The 17919-nt window shown below is 54.0% G+C and overlaps 9 protein-coding genes across 9 annotated transcripts; 5 read left to right on the top strand and 4 right to left on the bottom strand.

Annotated features, from left to right (window-relative positions):
* Positions 1-125: 125 nt before the first annotated feature.
* Positions 126-2126, top strand: BO88DRAFT_382766 (class I SAM-dependent methyltransferase). The gene is made up of 4 exons (XM_025704642.1): positions 126-394; positions 447-716; positions 779-980; positions 1039-2126. Exons 1-4 carry the CDS (start codon positions 221-223, stop codon positions 1929-1931), a joined length of 1539 nt encoding a protein of 512 aa, XP_025565923.1. The 5' UTR covers positions 126-220; the 3' UTR covers positions 1932-2126.
* BO88DRAFT_206536 (phosphatase YCH1) lies at positions 2047-2785 on the bottom strand. The gene is made up of 2 exons (XM_025701895.1): positions 2538-2785; positions 2047-2472 (listed from the first exon to the last, which is right to left on the bottom strand). The coding sequence occupies exons 1-2, from the start codon at positions 2650-2652 to the stop codon at positions 2162-2164; spliced, it is 426 nt and encodes a 141-aa protein (XP_025565922.1). The 5' UTR covers positions 2653-2785; the 3' UTR covers positions 2047-2161.
* A 235-nt stretch (positions 2786-3020) lies between these two features.
* Positions 3021-3980, top strand: BO88DRAFT_402395 (mitochondrial 37S ribosomal protein bS21m). Its single transcript, XM_025706095.1, has one exon. The coding sequence runs from the start codon at positions 3038-3040 to the stop codon at positions 3725-3727; it is 690 nt and encodes a 229-aa protein (XP_025565921.1). The 5' UTR covers positions 3021-3037; the 3' UTR covers positions 3728-3980.
* Positions 3981-3998: 18 nt separating this feature from the next.
* On the bottom strand, positions 3999-5314 carry BO88DRAFT_382763 (uncharacterized protein; the record flags this gene model as incomplete). The annotated part of the gene is made up of 3 exons (XM_025704641.1): positions 5042-5314; positions 4957-4972; positions 3999-4886 (listed from the first exon to the last, which is right to left on the bottom strand). The coding sequence occupies exons 1-3, from the start codon at positions 5215-5217 to the stop codon at positions 3999-4001; spliced, it is 1080 nt and encodes a 359-aa protein (XP_025565920.1). The 5' UTR covers positions 5218-5314.
* Positions 5315-5465: 151 nt separating this feature from the next.
* Positions 5466-7611, bottom strand: BO88DRAFT_402393 (glucose-6-phosphate isomerase). Its single transcript, XM_025706094.1, has 3 exons — positions 7452-7611; positions 6835-7353; positions 5466-6778 (listed from the first exon to the last, which is right to left on the bottom strand). Exons 2-3 carry the CDS (start codon positions 7332-7334, stop codon positions 5617-5619), a joined length of 1662 nt encoding a protein of 553 aa, XP_025565919.1. The 5' UTR covers positions 7335-7353; positions 7452-7611; the 3' UTR covers positions 5466-5616.
* Positions 7612-9215: 1604 nt separating this feature from the next.
* Positions 9216-12124, top strand: BO88DRAFT_402390 (uncharacterized protein). The gene is made up of 5 exons (XM_025706093.1): positions 9216-9411; positions 9487-9549; positions 9604-10199; positions 10246-11769; positions 11841-12124. The coding sequence occupies exons 1-5, from the start codon at positions 9393-9395 to the stop codon at positions 11931-11933; spliced, it is 2295 nt and encodes a 764-aa protein (XP_025565918.1). The 5' UTR covers positions 9216-9392; the 3' UTR covers positions 11934-12124.
* Positions 12125-12343: 219 nt separating this feature from the next.
* BO88DRAFT_485615 (mandelate racemase/muconate lactonizing enzyme family protein) lies at positions 12344-14158 on the top strand. Its single transcript, XM_025712360.1, has 4 exons — positions 12344-12612; positions 12676-12780; positions 12832-13437; positions 13502-14158. The coding sequence occupies exons 1-4, from the start codon at positions 12568-12570 to the stop codon at positions 14102-14104; spliced, it is 1359 nt and encodes a 452-aa protein (XP_025565917.1). The 5' UTR covers positions 12344-12567; the 3' UTR covers positions 14105-14158.
* Positions 14159-14197: 39 nt separating this feature from the next.
* On the bottom strand, positions 14198-15503 carry tim21. The gene is made up of 5 exons (XM_025706092.1): positions 15062-15503; positions 14801-14985; positions 14677-14731; positions 14511-14610; positions 14198-14455 (listed from the first exon to the last, which is right to left on the bottom strand). The coding sequence occupies exons 1-5, from the start codon at positions 15374-15376 to the stop codon at positions 14370-14372; spliced, it is 741 nt and encodes a 246-aa protein (XP_025565916.1). The 5' UTR covers positions 15377-15503; the 3' UTR covers positions 14198-14369.
* Positions 15504-16437: 934 nt separating this feature from the next.
* BO88DRAFT_412239 (ADP-ribosylation factor GTPase-activating protein) lies at positions 16438-17864 on the top strand (the record flags this gene model as incomplete). Its single annotated transcript, XM_025708080.1, has 4 exons — positions 16438-16652; positions 16711-17408; positions 17466-17783; positions 17836-17864. 4 exons carry the CDS (start codon positions 16438-16440, stop codon positions 17862-17864), a joined length of 1260 nt encoding a protein of 419 aa, XP_025565915.1.
* Positions 17865-17919: the final 55 nt, after the last annotated feature.

Here is a 17919-nt window from a genome sequence, read left to right as displayed (position 1 = left end):
CGTAGACAGATCAAACAACTGACTGGAGCGGACTATCGGCAGCTGATATGATAAGGAACGCAATCACGTGTGCGGAAGTTTTGCGGAGAAGTTGGAGAGCTTCATCTGGATTATTTGCTGGATGTTGCTATTGCACCCTTCAAATAAGGGTTTCCCTACCAATATCGTACCAATCAAACATATGAGTCGATTCGCTACTCTTTAATCGACAACCATCGATATGAACCACGCAACGAGGCGTGCCGTGAGGCAGCTCCTCAGAAAACATCCCAACCAGACCCTCTGCCTCAAATCGCAACGATGGTCCTCAACTACACCCGCATCCTCCACATCTACCTCTGAAACAAGAAAATGGTCGACACCGCTAGCGCAGACCCTTGCCAATGCGATCAAAGTACGACATCAATCCAATTGTCATTGAGCCAACCTAACCAGCCCTCCACCAGGTAACCGGACCCGTTCCCATCGCCGCCTTTATGCGCCAGGTCCTCACAAACCCCGAAGGAGGATACTACACAACGCGACCAGAAGGCCACGGCGAAGTATTCGGCAAAAAAGGTGATTTCGTCACCTCTCCCGAGATATCGCAGGTCTTCGGAGAACTGGTGGGGATCTGGACAATCGCGGAATGGATGGCGCAGGGTCGGAAACGCAGCGGAGTGCAATTGATGGAGGTTGGACCGGGGAAGGGCACATTGATGGATGACATGTTGCGTGTGAGTTGTCCAGATGTCCTGATCTTGCGACGTTTTGCAATTACTGATACGGACGGAGGTAGACATTCCGCAACTTCAAGATGTTCTCGTCGAGTATAGAGGCGATATATCTGGTGGAAGCTAGCGCTACGCTGCGGGAAGTGCAGAAGAAATTGCTGTGCGGGGATGCAATTATGGAGGAGACGGATATCGGACACAAGAGTACATGCAAGTACTTTGATGTTCCGATCGTGTGGGTGGAGGATATCCGACTGTTGCCGCATGGTATGGAAGCATGACTGATATTTGCGGGTGGACGTCTCACTGATGAATTACTCTACAGAGGAAGAAAAGACCCCCTTCATATTCGCCCACGAGTTCTTCGACGCCCTCCCCATCCACGCCTTCGAATCCATCCCTCCCTCTCCAGAGAACCAGCCTGAGCAGAAGGAGATCATGACTCCCACCGGCCCAGCAAAACTACACCAGCCCTTGAAGCCAGCCAACACTCCCCAATGGCGTGAGCTCATGGTCACCTTGAACCCGAAAGCCGTGGAGGAGAATGTCGAAGGCGAGCCCGAGTTCAAGCTCACCCTCGCCAAAGCCTCGACGCCATCCTCTCTAGTCATCCCGGAGATCTCTCCGCGCTACCGCGCCCTCAAATCCCAGCCGGGATCCACCATCGAAGTCAGCCCGGAGAGTCGTATCTACGCAGCTGACTTTGCGCGCCGCATCGGCGGTGCCTCTGAACCACCCCGCACGGTTACAAAGGGCGCTGCTGCTTCTGCGCCGGCCCCCGCGAAGCGCACATCTTCCGGTGCTGCCCTGATCATGGACTACGGCACTCTCAATACCATCCCGATCAACTCGCTGCGGGGTATCCAGGAGCACAAGAACGTGCCGCCGCTGTCGTCGCCAGGACAGGTGGATGTCAGCGCTGATGTGGATTTCACGGCGTTGGCGGAGGCGGCGATCGAGGCTAGTGAGGGCGTGGAGGTGCATGGACCGGTCGAGCAGGGTGATTTCCTGCAGGCGATGGGCATCGAAGAGCGCATGCAGCAGCTTCTGAAGAAGGTCGATGATGAAGAGAAGCGCAAGACACTGGAGACAGGGTGGAAGAGACTGGTTGAGAAGGGTGGTGGTAGTATGGGCAAGATCTACAAGGTGATGGCCATCGTTCCCGAGAATGATGGCAAGCGTCGACCGATTGGATTCGGCGGTGGACTTGTGATGTAGGTGTCGATACTGCCCATGTATAATATAACATAGACTTGTAAACAACCGACGAACAAAATACCATATATGACTCTTATTCTAAAGCGCCAACCATGCATCTATCCCACTCTCACCCATCTACCCAACCCAACCCAACCAGTGAAAATAAATGAATAAAGTAAAAAGGGTATCACCACCAAGCCAATCAATCCCTCCAAACCCAACCTCCTATCCATAACTGGAATAAAAATCTAATACTCCCTCCAAATATCCTCCACCCAAGCCTGCGTCAACCTCTCATCAGGCCCATACTTCTCCTGCCACTGCACGAACCCACCCTCGAGGACAAACACCTCCTGCTTCTTACTCTCCTCCTCGCCGAGGATGCGCTCGCGCTCGCGGGCATACCGCAGCGCAGCAGACGGCCCGCGCTGCTGGCTCAACGCGCAGTGGAAGACCACCTTTTCTTTGTCCGCCAGGGTGCGGATTAGTTCGGGGAGGCGGTAGTCTAGTGAGGAGCTGGGGACCCAGGTAGAGGAAATGATGTGGCCGCCGACGTGGTCTATACCAATTTATTAGTATAGTCGATCGAGATGAAGTGTAAAGAAGCAAGGTGGGTATACGCACCAGAATCACGCACATCGATAATGGCCAGTTTACTAGGCGTGGAAGTCGAGAGGAGGAGGGCTGAGAGGGCGTCGCGGCTGATGCGGGGGAGGGTTGCGATGGTTATGGAGGACATTTTGGTGTGATCCTTCCTTTCGGGGTAGAGGATGGAATTATGAGAGAGAGAAATAGGGAAGATATGTTCTGCTTCTGCAGAACTACACGTAGTCAGACTAAACAAAGCCCTCGATAATTTGATTCTAGTGCAGTGTACAACGTAAGTATAGTATATGTCCAGCGGAGCAGCCGGCGGAATCAACCACGCAGTCACGTGCCCGCAATTTCCGATCCGCAACCCGCAACGGGCGAGATTTATCCCATATCCAACAAACAATAATTCCCTCGACGCCTGTCCGCCTCCACCACAGCATTCAACCAGGACAGGACGGTGATACTCTCGGAAATATACCTCTCCAGCTACCAATTGGCTAGGATTCATTGAATCCCACCTACCACTCACCATGGACATGCGCGCCCTATCCCGCAGCCTCCTCCGGGCGAAGCCAACCACGACCCTCTACAAGATCCAGCAGCAGCAACAGCTCCTCCCAGCACGAATTGGCCTACGCTTCTCTTCTGAATCCTCCTCCTCTTCTTCTCCATCCAACACCAAGACCAACACCACCACAACTACACAACCTCCGACCCGCCAAACACAACAACCCTCCTCAACCTCCACACCAACCCAAAAACCCACCGACTTCGACCAAATCCTCAACAAGCTCAACTTCAACAACACCCCCACCACTCCCACAACCAGCAATGCAGCGGCGGCAGCTACCCCCGGCAGCACCACCCGCGCCTTCAACGACAGCCTCTCCCTCTCGCGCGCGGTAGGTCTCTCCGCCGAGACAGACGGCCTGCGGACGGCTACATCCCTGCGCAAGATCGATCTGAAGCTGGGCCCGACGCTGGGAAGACAGGTGACGGTTGAGCCGGAGCGCGGGATGGATTTGCCTGCGGCGTTGAGGTCGCTGAGCACGGTTATCGGTCAGAATAAGATGAAGCAGTCGTTGATGAAGCAGAAGTATCATGTGCGGAAGGGTATGGTGAGGAAGCAGCTCAGGATGCAGAGGTGGAGGAAGTTGTTCAAGTTTTCGTTTCAGGCGACGGTTAAGAGGATTCAGAAGATTCGGGGGCAGGGGTGGTAGGTTTATTCAATCCTGCGGAGGGGGATGGATGATTGGGGGTGTGTGTGTATAGAGGGATATGTATGATGGGGGGAGTGGGTAAAAGGGTTATTTTGTGTACTATATTGTTGTAGTGTTGTATTTTCGTTGTGTCTTGTTTTGTCTTGCTATGTGTGTTGAATCTACATGAGATACTATACTGGTAGTATATCTGCATCTGTTTGTATCTCCATCTATCAATAATCATCCACATCAATCATACATTCAATCAGTCAATCAGTCAATATACACATCAATCCCTCTTCCCGCTCATATACCCTCCATACCCATACCCACCATATCCTCCTCCCCCTCCTCCACCACCAGCACCACCACCCACAGCAACAGTCGCAGGCGAATAACCCCCATACCCATTCATCCTAACCCCATTCCCACCAAACCCCTTCCTCCCAGCACCACTCCCAGTAACCCCCAGAATCCCCTCCCCCCTCCCGCGTCCCCTGCCATAACCCCTCTCCCAATAAACCGCCAACACAGCCCCAACCACCGCAGCGAATCCAAAGAACACCACTTTCGAAAACCACCCCCCTTCACAACTCCCCTCCTCCTCATACCCATCCCCACCACTAGGCCACCCAATCCCCCTGCCCCCCTCCACCCACTTAACACTAAACCGAAACGTCAACGGCTCCCCCCTCACAACCTTCGTCCCATGACCCTCCGTCCACGGCTCCCTAGCCCCCCGATTATCAAACTCGGGCACACTGTACGCCGTGCCCGCGACCACATACCCAGGATCCTTACGCTTCTTCTTTTCCGTACTGGCCATGTTATGCACCAGGACATTCATATCCGTCCATATGTGCAGATGGCTTAGTTGCAATGTGCCCTGGATGGCGAAGGTGATGGGCGTGTAGGCTTGTTCGCCGGTGAAGTCCCCATCATCGATGATGTCGATGTCCGGGGAGGCGGAGATAAGGGGCGCGGTGGGTACGCGACATGTCATGGGCACGTCCGAGTGGACGTAGTACTCTAGTAAATGGTAGAGTTCATCGGGGAGGGAGGCGATTGTGCATGTTAGGGTCTGTTCGGCGATGCCGTAGTGGAGGGATAGCGGTTGGGAGGTCTCGTTGCATGTTGGGAAGGGGATGTATTGGAGGTTGCCCAGGGGGTCGGTTATCTATATTTGAACGTTAGTTGTGTTGTGTTGGGTTTGGGTTTGGACTTGGGGGTTATTGTGGGTGACGTACGTGTTCGCCGGAGTCACTGGTGCCAATTATGTTAGTACGTCGTTGGATGAACTAATGAATGGAAATAAAGGCAGGGAGGGCGTACATCGTCCGGTTCAGACATGTTACTGGCACTGCTTGGCCATAACTGTAGCCGGGGTTTGCTGTTGCGCGTTGCTCACTGCTGCTTCTCCCCGCTGCGGTGGATGTGTGGAGGAAGAGGAGACTCAATAGTCCATAGTGATAGATCCGATGGAGAGATGCCCTTTCAGGAACGGGCATTATGAATAAATAGGAGAAGATGAATAATTGATTCGGAGCTCTCGCCGGCCAGCGCAATGGGGATTTCGCGCGCTGGCGAGGTAGAAGGCGGGTTTTGATGGTCAGGAGAAGCGGCGTGGTCGGAGCCGCGGTAAGGAGACGGACCCTTTTTTGCTTACCGACTTGAGTCTATTTGGACTGCATGTCGCACTTGCTACGATGGAGGCTCGTGAATTCAATGCTACCGGTTATGCCTTGGTATATTTTCAGGTCTAATGGATTTAATTGTCTACAGTTCATCTGCAAGACTGCACTGTCCAACAGTTCATTGCTAACTCATAATTAAGGATGACACTCGTGGCTTCATCAAAATGACTATGTACTCCTTTTGCTTATTCAATCCCTTTTCGTATCCAAAATTTACGCCAGGTTGGCCTTCTTCTTGAAGGCAAGCAGCAGACCGCTGGTCGATGCATCGTGGTCCGAGCCAGCGTCCGCGGTCTCCAGCTCCTTCTGGATCTTCTTGGCAAGCACCTTGCCCAGCTCCACACCCCACTGGTCGAAGGAGTTGATGTTCCAGATGGCACCCTCGGTGAAGGTGAGGTGCTCGTAGTAGGTGATCAGAGCTCCCAGAGTGGAGGGGGTGATCTTCTGGGCCAGGATGGAGGTCGTCGGGCGGTTGCCCAGGAAGGTCTTGTGAGAGACCAGGTTCTCAGGGGCACCCTCGGCCTTAACCTGCTCAGGGGTCTTTCCGACCATCAGGGCCTCGGACTGGGCCAGGAAGTTGGAGGCCAGCATGCGCTGGTGCTTGCCGCCCTCGACGGGGTTGTGCGACTCGGCGGCCATGATGAAGTCGGAGGGGATGAGCTTGGTGCCCTGGTGCAACAGCTGGAAGAAGCTGTGCTGGGCGTTGGTGGCGGGCTCACCGAAGAGGATGGGGCCGGTGGTGTACTTGACGTACTCGCCGGTGCGGGTGATGGCCTTGCCGTTACTCTCCATGGAGAGCTGCTGCAGGTAGGCAGGGAAACGGTGCAGGTACTGGTCGAAGGGGGCCACCAGGTGGGTCTGGGCGCCGAAGAAGTCGCTGTACCACACGCTCAGCAGACCACCGAGAACGGGGATGTTCTGCTCCAGAGGAGCCTCGCGGAAGTGCTTGTCCATGGCGTGAGCACCGGCCAAGAACTGGTGGAAGTTGTCGTAGCCGATGTACAGAGCGACGGACAGACCGATGGCGCTCCAGACGGAGTAGCGACCACCCACCCAGGACTCGAAACCGAACATGTTCTTCTTGTCAATGCCGAACTTGGTGACCTCCTCCTCGTTGGTGGACAGGGCCACGAAGTGCTTAGCAATGTGAGAGTCCTCCTTGGCAGTCTCGAGGAACCACTTCTTCGCCGTGTTGGCGTTGGTGGTGGTCTCTGCGGTGGTGAAGGTCTTGGAAGCGATCAGGAAGAGTGTGGTCTCGGGGTTGGAGTTCTTGAGGGCCTCAGCGATGTGGGTGCCGTCAATGTTGGAGACGAAGTGCAGCTTCATGTCGGGGGCACCGTAGGGCTTCAGAGCCTCGGTCACCATGACAGGACCACTAGTTGTGATGTTAGCAACGGCTTTTCATTTCATCACTTCAATTGGCCGACTTACAGGTCGGAACCACCGATACCGATGTTGATGACGGTGTCGATCTTCTTGCCAGTGTAACCCTTCCACTCACCACTGCGCACCTGCTCAGTGAACTCCTTCATGTGCTCGAGAACGGCGTTGACATCCTCAACGACGCTCTTTCCGTTGACCTGCATGGGCTCGTTGGAGACATTGCGCAGGGCAGCGTGGTAGACGGCACGGTCTTCGGTGAAGTTGATGTGTTCACCCTTGAACATGGCATCACGGAGCTCCTCAACATTGGCTTCCTTGGCCAGCTTGACCAGCAGAGCCAGAGTCTCCTCAGTGAGGAAGTTCTTGGAGAAGTCGAAGAGGACCTCGGAGTTGTCGACGGTGTTGTTAAAGGTGCGGCTGAACTTTTCGAAGCGCTGGGGGTCCTTCTGGAAGCACTCCTTGAGGACGATGTTACGTCCGACGGAGTTGTGGTGCTCCTGGAGCTCCTTCCAGGCAGAGAGCTCGGTGGCCTGCGAGAAGCTGGGCATTGTGATGGAGGTTATAGAGCTTTGACCGACGACGGGAAAGTGTTAGCGCGGGGCACAAACAGAGGGGGATTGATGCAGACGAAGCTTGGATGGAGCTGGAACAGGACGGATGCTTACCTTTTACTTTAAAAACAGATGAAACTCGAAGGAAGGAAGAAGAAGAAGGCAGGGAGAAGGGAGGAGGGGCAGTAGGGAAGAATTGAAGGGGAAGAAGAATAGTAGTTAGAAGGCGGGAGTCGCGGAGGGGAGAGGAGCAGCAACAAGACAAGGTATGTCGTCAACCGGCGTGTTGGGGTCCGTAGGAGGGGCTGCCGTGGGGCATCCACCACAACCAGCAAAGTGACGCAGATTCATTCCCCCGGTGGGCACCTTTCCCATTTGTCCTTGCCAGAAACCTCTGCCGGTCAGCTGAACGTTTGTTTCCCGTTGCTAAACATTGTCTTGCGTTGATCCTGTTTGTCATCACTTTATTCTAGACTTCTACACCTTTTGGGTGATCACCACTGGAAAGTTATCCGTATACCCGCTCAATTGGAAGCTTTTGTCATTCATCACTTTCACGCTCACAGCAGTTATCGGCGACTTTCGTGTCTGTTTCTCCGGCCACTTCGTCATGGGAAGCTTCATCATCCAGATTGACCGGGCTCCACTAAGACAGTCCTGGCCATTCTGCCCAGGATGAATCACAATAGCCGGTTTCATGGTCACACCGGGCACTCAGTCCCATCCTGCGTTATCAGGACAGCGGACCACGCCCCAATAATAGAGATAGTATTAGCTACTGAGGTATGTTCCTGTCAGTCCCTCGGAAAAAGGTCGCCGTGCAATTGTCACCCCCACGTCCTGCCTTCCAGATCGTCTATCGAAGGCTCGGGAGCTTCGGTCGAGATCGTTCCATACTTTCCCTTTTAGCCGGTTGCGTTTACTGTGTCCTGCTGTGCCTTTACCGATGTCTCCATTCTACCCCTTATGTTTTACCCCTGGATTCAATGGACTATTGCCTTTATCGTAATCATGGTTCACATCTTCCCTGATTGTTGGCGCTGCGAATAGACAACGTTCTTCTGATGTTCAATGACCAGTGGAATTCGGATGTAGCCGATTCCAATAGGTAAAGGGCAACCCAATGACAAGTATTCCGTCTAGATCCGAGGAAGGCTGTTAACAGGGAAATGTCACTAATGGGACTGCTGTAGAATCCTCCCAATAAGAGATTGTATTCAATGGTCATAGTTGAACATATTCCAAGCTGGTGATCCCCAGGGCTATTCATATACAGTTGACTATTCGATGCTGCATATGCTTGAAGAGGCTCTGTCTGCCAAAGAACTAGCTCTTCCTTCACTAACAATTGCTGCAGCGTCTTATGACCCATTGGTAATTGCGGCACAGAGTAGCTGCTTGACTAAGTTGTAGATAGTAAGTAGCACCCCTGCCCTAGGATACTGGCGCGGGAGTCTTCGACACTGGTTAGTGAGGCTCTGCCGAATCTATGTGTTGATCATCCTGAGGGCAGTGATTGGAAAGAGCCAGTATCATAATAATGTAGACCTGAAACATCAGTTTCTGAAAGGCAATGGCATTAACATATTTTGGCAGAAGTGAGTTCATGAAGTGCTGAGGCCTGGCACGTTGAACCTCTCGCGCAGGAAATGCGAACGCAGGTTGGCGTTCACTTCAGCGGAAGAGATCAACAGGTAATATTTGTTTATATGATAGTAGAGTATTTTGATTACAATGATGATTGCTGGATGATAGAACAACACGGATAAGGCGAGAGCGGAAGCACTGCTGGGCTGCCAAGATAAGTCCGCACGGGCCACCTGGTTCTTCTCGAACTGCGATTCCGCCGCAGCTCGCGATCTTCTTCATCTGCTCAAACGTCTCTTCCCCGCCGATCAGACGAGGATTACGCTCCCTTGTACGGGCGAATCTCCACTCTGAACTGATTGAACCCTCGATATTATCCCCCTTTCTCTCACTCCACGACTATTCAGATTTTTCCGGTACCTGGGGACGCCTTCGATCAATCGCTATTGAAGCTGCGATTCCGTCGCAATGTACAATCCTTACCAGCGTACGTCTCCCGCCTCACTGGATAGCATCATTGCGTGTCCTTACGAACTTAACGAGCGTATTCTAACTTTTACAGCTCCTGGTCTCTATGGCAGGCCTCCAGACTTTGGCGCCTATCCTGGTGCGCCCCCGGGCATGGGTGAGTCTCCCATTTCTTCAATACCCCATCTATCATCTGTTACTGACTTTGTAGCTCCTCCGCCCGGTATGGTAGCCCCCGGAACCACTCCTCCCCCTGGGATGCAGCCTGCAAACGCCCAACAGCCTGGTCGCCCGGCAGGCTTCCCTCCCAACTTCCAACCTCCTCCGAACATGCCCAACATCAACTTCTCTGCCCCCGTCATTCGCCTTGGTACGTCCGGACCGAAATCTGCCACTCCAGATACGAGCAAGGAACGTGGTAGCGAGGCCCCGGGAAGACGGGCAGGTCTGGGTTCGACCAGTCTGGAATCCCAGCGGCAGAACGTTCGGGATGCGATGATGCAACTGCAGCCCCCTACGCGCGAGGAGATTGTGCGGACTCTCTTTGTTGGTGGAATTACGGAGGGCGTTGGTGGCGACGAGGGTGTGGAGAAGATTCTCCGTTCGGCGGGCAATCTCAGGCGCTGGATCCGCGCTACGGATGCGGACGAAAAGCCCTGCAAGTTCGGTTTCGCAGAGTACGAGGACCCCGAAAGTCTAGGGACTGCGGTGGAAGTGCTAAAGGACGTGCAAGTGCCTGTGAAGAGACAGACACCGTCCGAGGGAGATGACAAGGAAGAGCGTGAGGTGGAGAAGAGCACACTACTGGTACGTCAGGCTCAAACTTGAGAACTACGGAGCTAATAATGTGCAGGTTGTCGTTGATGAAAGCTCCTTGAGTTATCTGGAGCAGTACGAAGCCACCAGAGGCGATCAGGACCCTGCTGAGCGCCAGGCGCGGTTAGATGCTGCACGCAGTACCCTCGCCAACGTCCTCTCTGACTTGTGCCATCCTACCTCCCCTACTCAGAAGGAAGATGTCTCGGCAATCGATCGCGAAGGAGACACGGCTATGAAGGACTCAGAAGGTCAGACCGATGGTACTGGAGCGGAGGTTGTCACCATTCCCATCACAGTGGAAGACGAACTTTCCGATATTCCTCCCGAGATGAGAGAGACAGTCGCCAAAGAGATCGCTGCCTTCCGTGAGCGCAGCAACCGTCGTGATATCGAGCGTTTGAAGAGGGAGGAAGAGATCGAGTCCATGGAGAGAGCACGCAATGCTGGCACGCGGTTCAACCGACTGGCATCGCCCCCGCCTTCCGCTCCGAGTGGCCCTGCGGCTGGTGCCAATGGAGTCCCCCTGGGTCCTCGGGATCGCAGCGTGTCTACGGCGCCTTCTGGCCCTAAGGGCTTTGGCGTGCAAATTCCTAAGGACTATCAAAAGGGTGTGTCTTTTGTCAATGGCGGTGCTCTAAACGGGGCTACTACTGTTCACTTTGATCGCGAGGAAGAAGAAACAGACGCTAGTGATGAGGAGTTGGAGCGTCGCCGTCAGGAGAAAAAGGAAGCGGAACTTGAGAAGCAGTTCCTTGATCAGGAACGCCGCTGGCTGAACCGTGAACGCAGTCGAACTGCTGCCCTGGAGCGCGAAAAGAAGAGAGACAAGGAAGAGGAGGCTAAGATGCAGGAAGTCCGTGAGGAGATGGACAAGCGGTACAGGGACTGGAACGATGATAACGAGGCCGCGCGTAAGGTGGAGGACTATTATGCCGACCGGGGTGCATGGCTACGTAGTCGGGCAGGATTCCGAGCTCGTGAGGTCAGCATGGACGAGGCAGATCGTGCGGCGGAAGAGCGCGAACGGGCCCGGTCTGTCCAGCAACGGGAGCAGGCCCGCGGTATGGCCGACGACTTCCTTGCGCGCCAGGCGGAAGAGCTGGAGACTCGGAACCAGGCCCCTCGGGAGCCTCAGCGCTTCAAGCTCTCTCTCGGAGCCGCCGCGCAAAAGGCCCAGGCTGCTACATCCCGTCGGACGGTGGCCGAGGTGGAAGGCCTGCTGGAGGACGAGGAAGAGCCTCAGGCCACGGCCCGGCGCCCTCTCATCCCGATCAAGTTCGACAGTGCCGCCGAGGCGGCTGGTCTCTCCGACGAGGAACGGGCACAAGCAGCCCGGCAACTGGCCGCCGAGATCCCGACGGACAAGGAGGGACTCTGGGGCTGGGAGGTCAAGTGGGAGTTTGTGGACGAAACGGTGGTCAGCGAGCAACTCAAGCCGTTCGTCGAGAAGAAGATCGTGGAGTACTTGGGTGTTCAGGAGCAGATGCTTGTGGATGTGGTGGAAGAACATGTTCGCAAGCATGGTCATCCCCAAGAGCTGGTGGAGCAATTGGAGGAGGTAAGCTTAACCTGCAATCTACTGGAGTTTCTTCTGGTCTGTCTGGATATCATGCTAACTCTGCTACTTAGGCACTCGACGAAGAAGCCGAGGTGCTGGTCCGCAAGCTGTGGCGGATGATCATTTTCTTCTCGGAGAGCGAGAAGCGAGGTCTTTCCGGATAAATGGTGTATATCTGCTGTTGGGGTTCAGCATCACGCGGACGCTGTCTCTATACCCATGCATTCCGAAGATTGTCTGTACCTAACGCCAGCGATAGTGATTTGAATCTGATATCCGCTCTTAGGAGCAACCTGTATCTTCTTCTGTATCTAAAGCCCGTCCGCATCACCCTAATGTAAATCGCGCAAATGACCGAGTCATTTTCTGCCGGTAGAAACCCTGCAGACATTTAAGACGCGGATTTATTCTGGCCGGGCAGCGCTGGCCTCTGACTGGCGGAGAAACCCAACCCACGCGCTGGAGCAATTCCTCCGCCAATGAGGGGAAATTCCCCACACTGCGTGGAGGGGGAGGGGGAGTCTGCCCGCCTTGTATAAGTAACTTCCCCAGCCCAGCTACACTCCTGGTCGCTTCAATTTTGTATTTGGTTTTCTCAATTATCTTTCGCTACTTTCAGCTGTCTTCTATAGCATCTAATTGCTTCTTTTGCGTGGTCACAGCCTGAGTTGACAGCCCGGAGTTTATACTGTGCCTGCCCACGGCCCCGCATTGCAACTAGATTGCGATTACCTGGAGAGACTTCTCTTTCCAATTCCAATTCCTTTTCAGATCAATTGATCATAATCAGCCATCACCATGGTTAAGATCACAAGTTTCACCACGAGGGACGTGAGGTTTCCCGTAAGTCGCGCGCACATCCTCTCAGTCACCTATCTATCTTCATACCTACTCACCAGATGACAGACCTCCCTCGATAAGACCGGCTCTGATGCCATGAACGCCGCAGGCGACTACTCCTCCGCCTACTGCATCATCTACACCGACTCTGACTACACTGGACACGGCATGGTACGCACATAATCCCACTTCCACCTCAGAAACATTAACTAACACCCCTAGACCTTCACCATCGGCCGCGGCAACGAAATCGTCTGCTCCGCCATCTCCCTCCTCGCTCCCCTCATCGTCGGTAAAGACCTCGACGAACTCACCGCTGACTGGGGTAAGACCTGGCGCTACCTGGTCTCCGACAGCCAACTGCGCTGGATCGGACCCGAAAAGGGTGTCATTCACCTGGCCCTTGGTGCCGTCGTCAACGCTCTTTGGGATCTATGGGCCAAGACCCTGAACAAGCCTGTTTGGCGCATCGTCGCGGACATGACTCCCGAGGAGTTCGTCCGCTGTATTGACTTCCGCTACATCACGGATGCCATCACACCCGAGGAGGCCATTGCCCTCCTGAAGGAGGTCGAGGCTGGCAAGCAGGACCGTATCAAGGAGGCGGAGCAGAGCCAGGCTGTACCGGCTTACACTACCAGCGCGGGATGGCTGGGATATGGTGAGGAGAAGCTGAAGGTCCTTCTCAAGGAGAGTGTCGAGCAGGGATACAAGCACTTTAAGCTGAAGGTTGGCGGAAACGTCGAGGAAGACCGCAGGAGATTGGCTATTGCTCGTGAAGCCATTGGTTATGACAAGGGCAACATCCTCATGGTTGATGCCAACCAGGTACCTACCTTCCACCCACTATACCCTCCACCGTCCACAATGCTAACACCTCATGTGAAATCAGGTCTGGTCCGTCCCGGAAGCCATCACCTGGATGCAGCAACTCGCCGAATTCAAGCCCTGGTTCATTGAAGAGCCCACCTCCCCCGACGACATCCTCGGCCACGCCGCCATCAAGAAGGCCCTCCAAGACACCCCCTACGGCCCCATCGGCGTGGCCACCGGCGAAATGTGCCAGAACCGCGTTGTCTTCAAGCAGCTCCTGCAGGCAGGAGCCCTGACCGTCCTGCAGGCCGACGCCTGCCGTGTCGGCGGTGTCAACGAAGTTCTGGCCATTCTGCTGCTCGCGCGCAAGTTCGGCGTGCCGATTGTGCCCCACTCCGGTGGTGTCGGTCTGCCTGAGTACACACAGCACTTGAGCACGATTGATTACGTGGTGGTCAGTGGAAAGAAGAGTGTGTTGGAGTATGTGGATCACTTGCACGAGCACTTCGTGCACCCGTCTAGCGTCAAGGATGGTTACTATGTCACCCCGATGGAGCCCGGATATAGTGTTGAGATGAAGGCGGAGAGCATGGATGCGTTTTCGTTCCCTGGTGAGGAGGGCAAGAGTTGGTGGAGGTCGGAGGAGGCGAAGACCATTCTGGAGGGACCCCGGATAGTATAATGGGGAGATAAAAAGGGTCGTGTTGTATATATGTGATATGAGTTTTGTTTTTATACGATGTTTAGAATTATGAGATGCATGCATACATCACACTGGTCAACATAAAGTGAGTTATAATGATATAAGGTCGCTAGCATCGACCTATCTGGAATCAGTTCTCCTATGGTATATTTTACACTCATAAACAGTTCACGTATATAATACAGTATTCATATTCGGGATGACTGCAGTCCCTTCATATGCCGGTCCAAATGGCGCTTCTCATCTACCGCCACTTAATACCAAAGATCTTCAGCGCCTGTCCAACACCAGGCTTCTCGCGCGCTTCTTCAAGCACAACCCGGGAATGTCCTATACAAGTCAGTTCAACCGTCCCAGAAAATCGAAGTCTATGAAGCAAACATACCCGGCACTTCCAAAGCAAGAAGCTGATATTCCCAGTGATGCTCATTCAACGGCTTCATCATGTGCACAAACACAGTTCCGGAATTAAGCGGACCCTCGACCTATATCACAACCAATCAGTATACCACACACCAATCCCAAACGATAAAAGAGAGAGCATCACATACATGAAAGTTCATTTTCAAATGCTCGCGACCCAGTCTATCCTGATACACGGACGTCCTATATCTCCATTAGCACCACACCCCAATTCCCTGCCGAGAGGCAGTAAAATAAATAGAAGCAACATACGCAATAGGCCTATTCCTCGCCCACCTACTCCACGTATTCTCTCCATACGCCTTGATCTCCCTCCGATCACCCAGGAGATCCGTACACCGAGCATCATCCTTGATGCGCTCGACCGCCTTCTCAAACTGCCATGTCTTGCTATTCGGGGAAAAGACCTCCGTGAAGAGAAGGTAGAAGACTCCGCCCTACTCGCAACACACACACATATATCAGCAATCAATCCCCGTGTCACACACATACTAACTGTTCAGATTAACGAACCGTCAACACAGCCCCCGCAATAATCACCACGAAATTCACCGACTGCTGCGTCGCCCTCGCGACTTTCTCCCGCCCGCTTAATTCTCCCCACTCGTAGCGTCCGTCGTCGGAGAGAACCGTCACGTTTCGTCGTTTCGGGGCGGCGCCTTGTGTCGTGGCGTATTTTCGTAGTGATAGTGATGATGTTGTTTCTGTGGTTGTTGTTGTTGTGCTGCTGCGGGGAAGAAGACCGATGTGTTGGAGTTGGAGCCGGCGCAAAGCGGCACGGTTACTACTAGGTCGTAGTAGTTGGTAGGGCGCTGCTGATGGGAGCATTGTGGGTGTTGTTGTGTTGATTGTTCCGGTTGATTTAGGTATTGTTGTTTACCATCACCCGGTAGGTAAGCCCGCGTCGAATTCCAGCTGTTGTTCACCGCTGGATATTGGTATCATGAAATTATTGTCGGATGGGACTTTAGCAGAGAGCCGTGGATGATGGGCGTGTGGGGAATGGAGTGGGTCACGTGGTAAATCCACTTCCGGCGGTGTTTCAGCCGCGGATGTTTGCAAAGTTTCGGGTATGGATGGAGTAGTAGTAGGGGTGTGTGTATTTGTAGTACGGAGGGTCAGGGACCAGGACGGGGGTTTCCTTTTTGGTTGCCGGAATTAGTACCAAGTGCTCGGGGATTTATGTCTGACATGGTATGTAAATTAAGTGATTAGTTGAGATAGTATTCTGATAGAATCTGAAAAACACTCTATAGCAAGTCTTCAATGACAATGGCTGTGAACATCCTCGCCACTAGCGGCTGTTCTAGATGTGCCACCCCCCCGAAATCCAGACCTGAAGTTTAAAATTACCGGATCATCCTGCAAATCTGACAGGGTCACAAAACGGGGCACTTCCCAATCCCAATCCGACCACGTTCGTCTCTCCCGCTTCGCCTTTTCGGATCTCCCTCTCCCTCTCTCTCCCTCCCCGACCTCTCCGTTGTGTCATAATCCTATTCCGCCTGCTGGCCCGTTCCTCTTCCTCTCCCTCGGGTCTTTCTCTATATTATTCAATTCGTCCATCATGAGTGCCTCCAAAACGGAGTCTCAGAAGATCTTTGAGAAGCTAAAACTCAAGCCCGCAAACAAGGCGCGCAGTGCCCCTCCCCGCCAGACTTATTGTTATTATTACTATTACTCCGACCAGCCATTCTAACTCTTGCTTTTTTTTGACCTCCACAGATCTGCTTCGATTGCGGCTCCAAGAACCCAACATGGTCGTCTGTGCCTTTCGGTATCTACCTGTGCCTTGACTGCTCAGCCAACCACCGTAACCTGGGCGTGCATATCTCCTTCGTTCGCTCCACCAACCTCGACCGTATGCTTCATCGCATCTCCTGACTACCATGTCCGTCGGTGCTAATGTGATACGTGCAGAATGGCAATGGGAACAGCTCCGAGTTATGAAGGTCGGCGGTAACGAGTCCGCTACCAAGTACTTCCAATCGCACGGCGGTTCTGCCGCTCTCGCCAGCAAGGACGTCAAAGTCAAGTACACCTGCAACGCCGCCGTAAAGTACAAGGAGGAGCTCAAGAGACGCGCTGCGCAGGATGCGCAACAGTTAGTGGCCCTGGGCATTTTGCATATCTTACATGTCTAATGCCTTTATTACGCACAGGTACCCCGGAGAAGTTGTCATTACCGATATCCCCGCTGGCACTCCGTCCAACGGCTCCAGTACCCCCGCCGCCGAGGATGACGACTTCTTCTCCTCCTGGGACAAGCCCTCCATCAAGCGCCCCAGCAACCCCCCTTCCCGTACCGGTACCCCTCCGGTTGTCAGCCGCACTGGCTCGCCCTTCCTGAACTCCGGCGCAAACGGTTCCCGCTCCAAGTCGCCCCTGTCCGCTTCCGACAAGGACAGCTCTTCGCCTGCCCCTACCGCCATCCGGGCCAGCGCTGCTGTCCGTAAGACTCCTTCCACCACCACTGCGAAGAAGGGCAGCGTGTTGGGCGCCAAGAAGGCCCCCAAGCTGGGGGCTAAGAAGATCGGCGCCGCGGAAATTATCGACTTCGATGAGGCTGAGAGAAAGGCTAAGGAGGAGGCTGAGCGCATTGAGAAGCTGGGCTACGACCCTGAAGCTGAGCAGGCTGAGGCTGATGCTAAGGCCAAGACGACCACCACCGCTGCCACGGCGATCGCTTCGCCCACTCCTATCAGCCCTAGCAGGAACACCCAAGAACGCAGTTCGGGTGATGTGGAGCGTCTTGGCATGGGAATTGGAAGACTCGGATTTGGACAGACTGTCGGCGTGAAGCCGGCTGCCCCGAAGAAGCCGGGCTTCGGTGCTGTTGCCCCTCGGTCTGCAGCTGATGGTATGCGACTTGCCTATCTCTTATAGTGGTGAGGATGATGGCTAACGATGTTTACAGATGAAGAGTTGAAGCAGGCCAAGTCTCGCTTCGGTAGCCAAAAGGGTATCTCTTCCGACGAGTTCTTCGGACGCGATCGTTTCGACCCCAATGCTCAGGCTGAAGCCAAGGAGCGCCTTCGTCAATTCGACGGCGCCCAGGCTATCTCGAGCAACTCCTACTTTGGACGTCCTGAGGATGATCTTCCCGTTGCCGATGATACCTACGGTGATCTCGAAAATGCTGCCAAGGACTTTGTGCGTCGGTTCGGTATCACCGCGGGTGATGACCTTGAAAACCTGACGCAGCTCGTTGGGGAGGGCGCAACTAAGCTGCAAGGTCAGTCTATCCCCATTGTCTTCACACCGACTCTTACTTACAAGAAATATAGGCGCTATACGCAGCTACCTTAACAGCTAGATATGTGCGCGACAACTCACTGCTAATCTTTCAATTCTTACCTCCGGCTTATCCT

The sequence above is a fragment of the Aspergillus vadensis genome (assembly GCF_003184925.1).
Source record: "Aspergillus vadensis CBS 113365 unplaced genomic scaffold BO88scaffold_4, whole genome shotgun sequence".
Classification (NCBI taxonomy): Eukaryota; Fungi; Ascomycota; class Eurotiomycetes; order Eurotiales; family Aspergillaceae; genus Aspergillus; species Aspergillus vadensis.
This window is presented reverse-complemented; position numbering and strand designations above follow the sequence as displayed.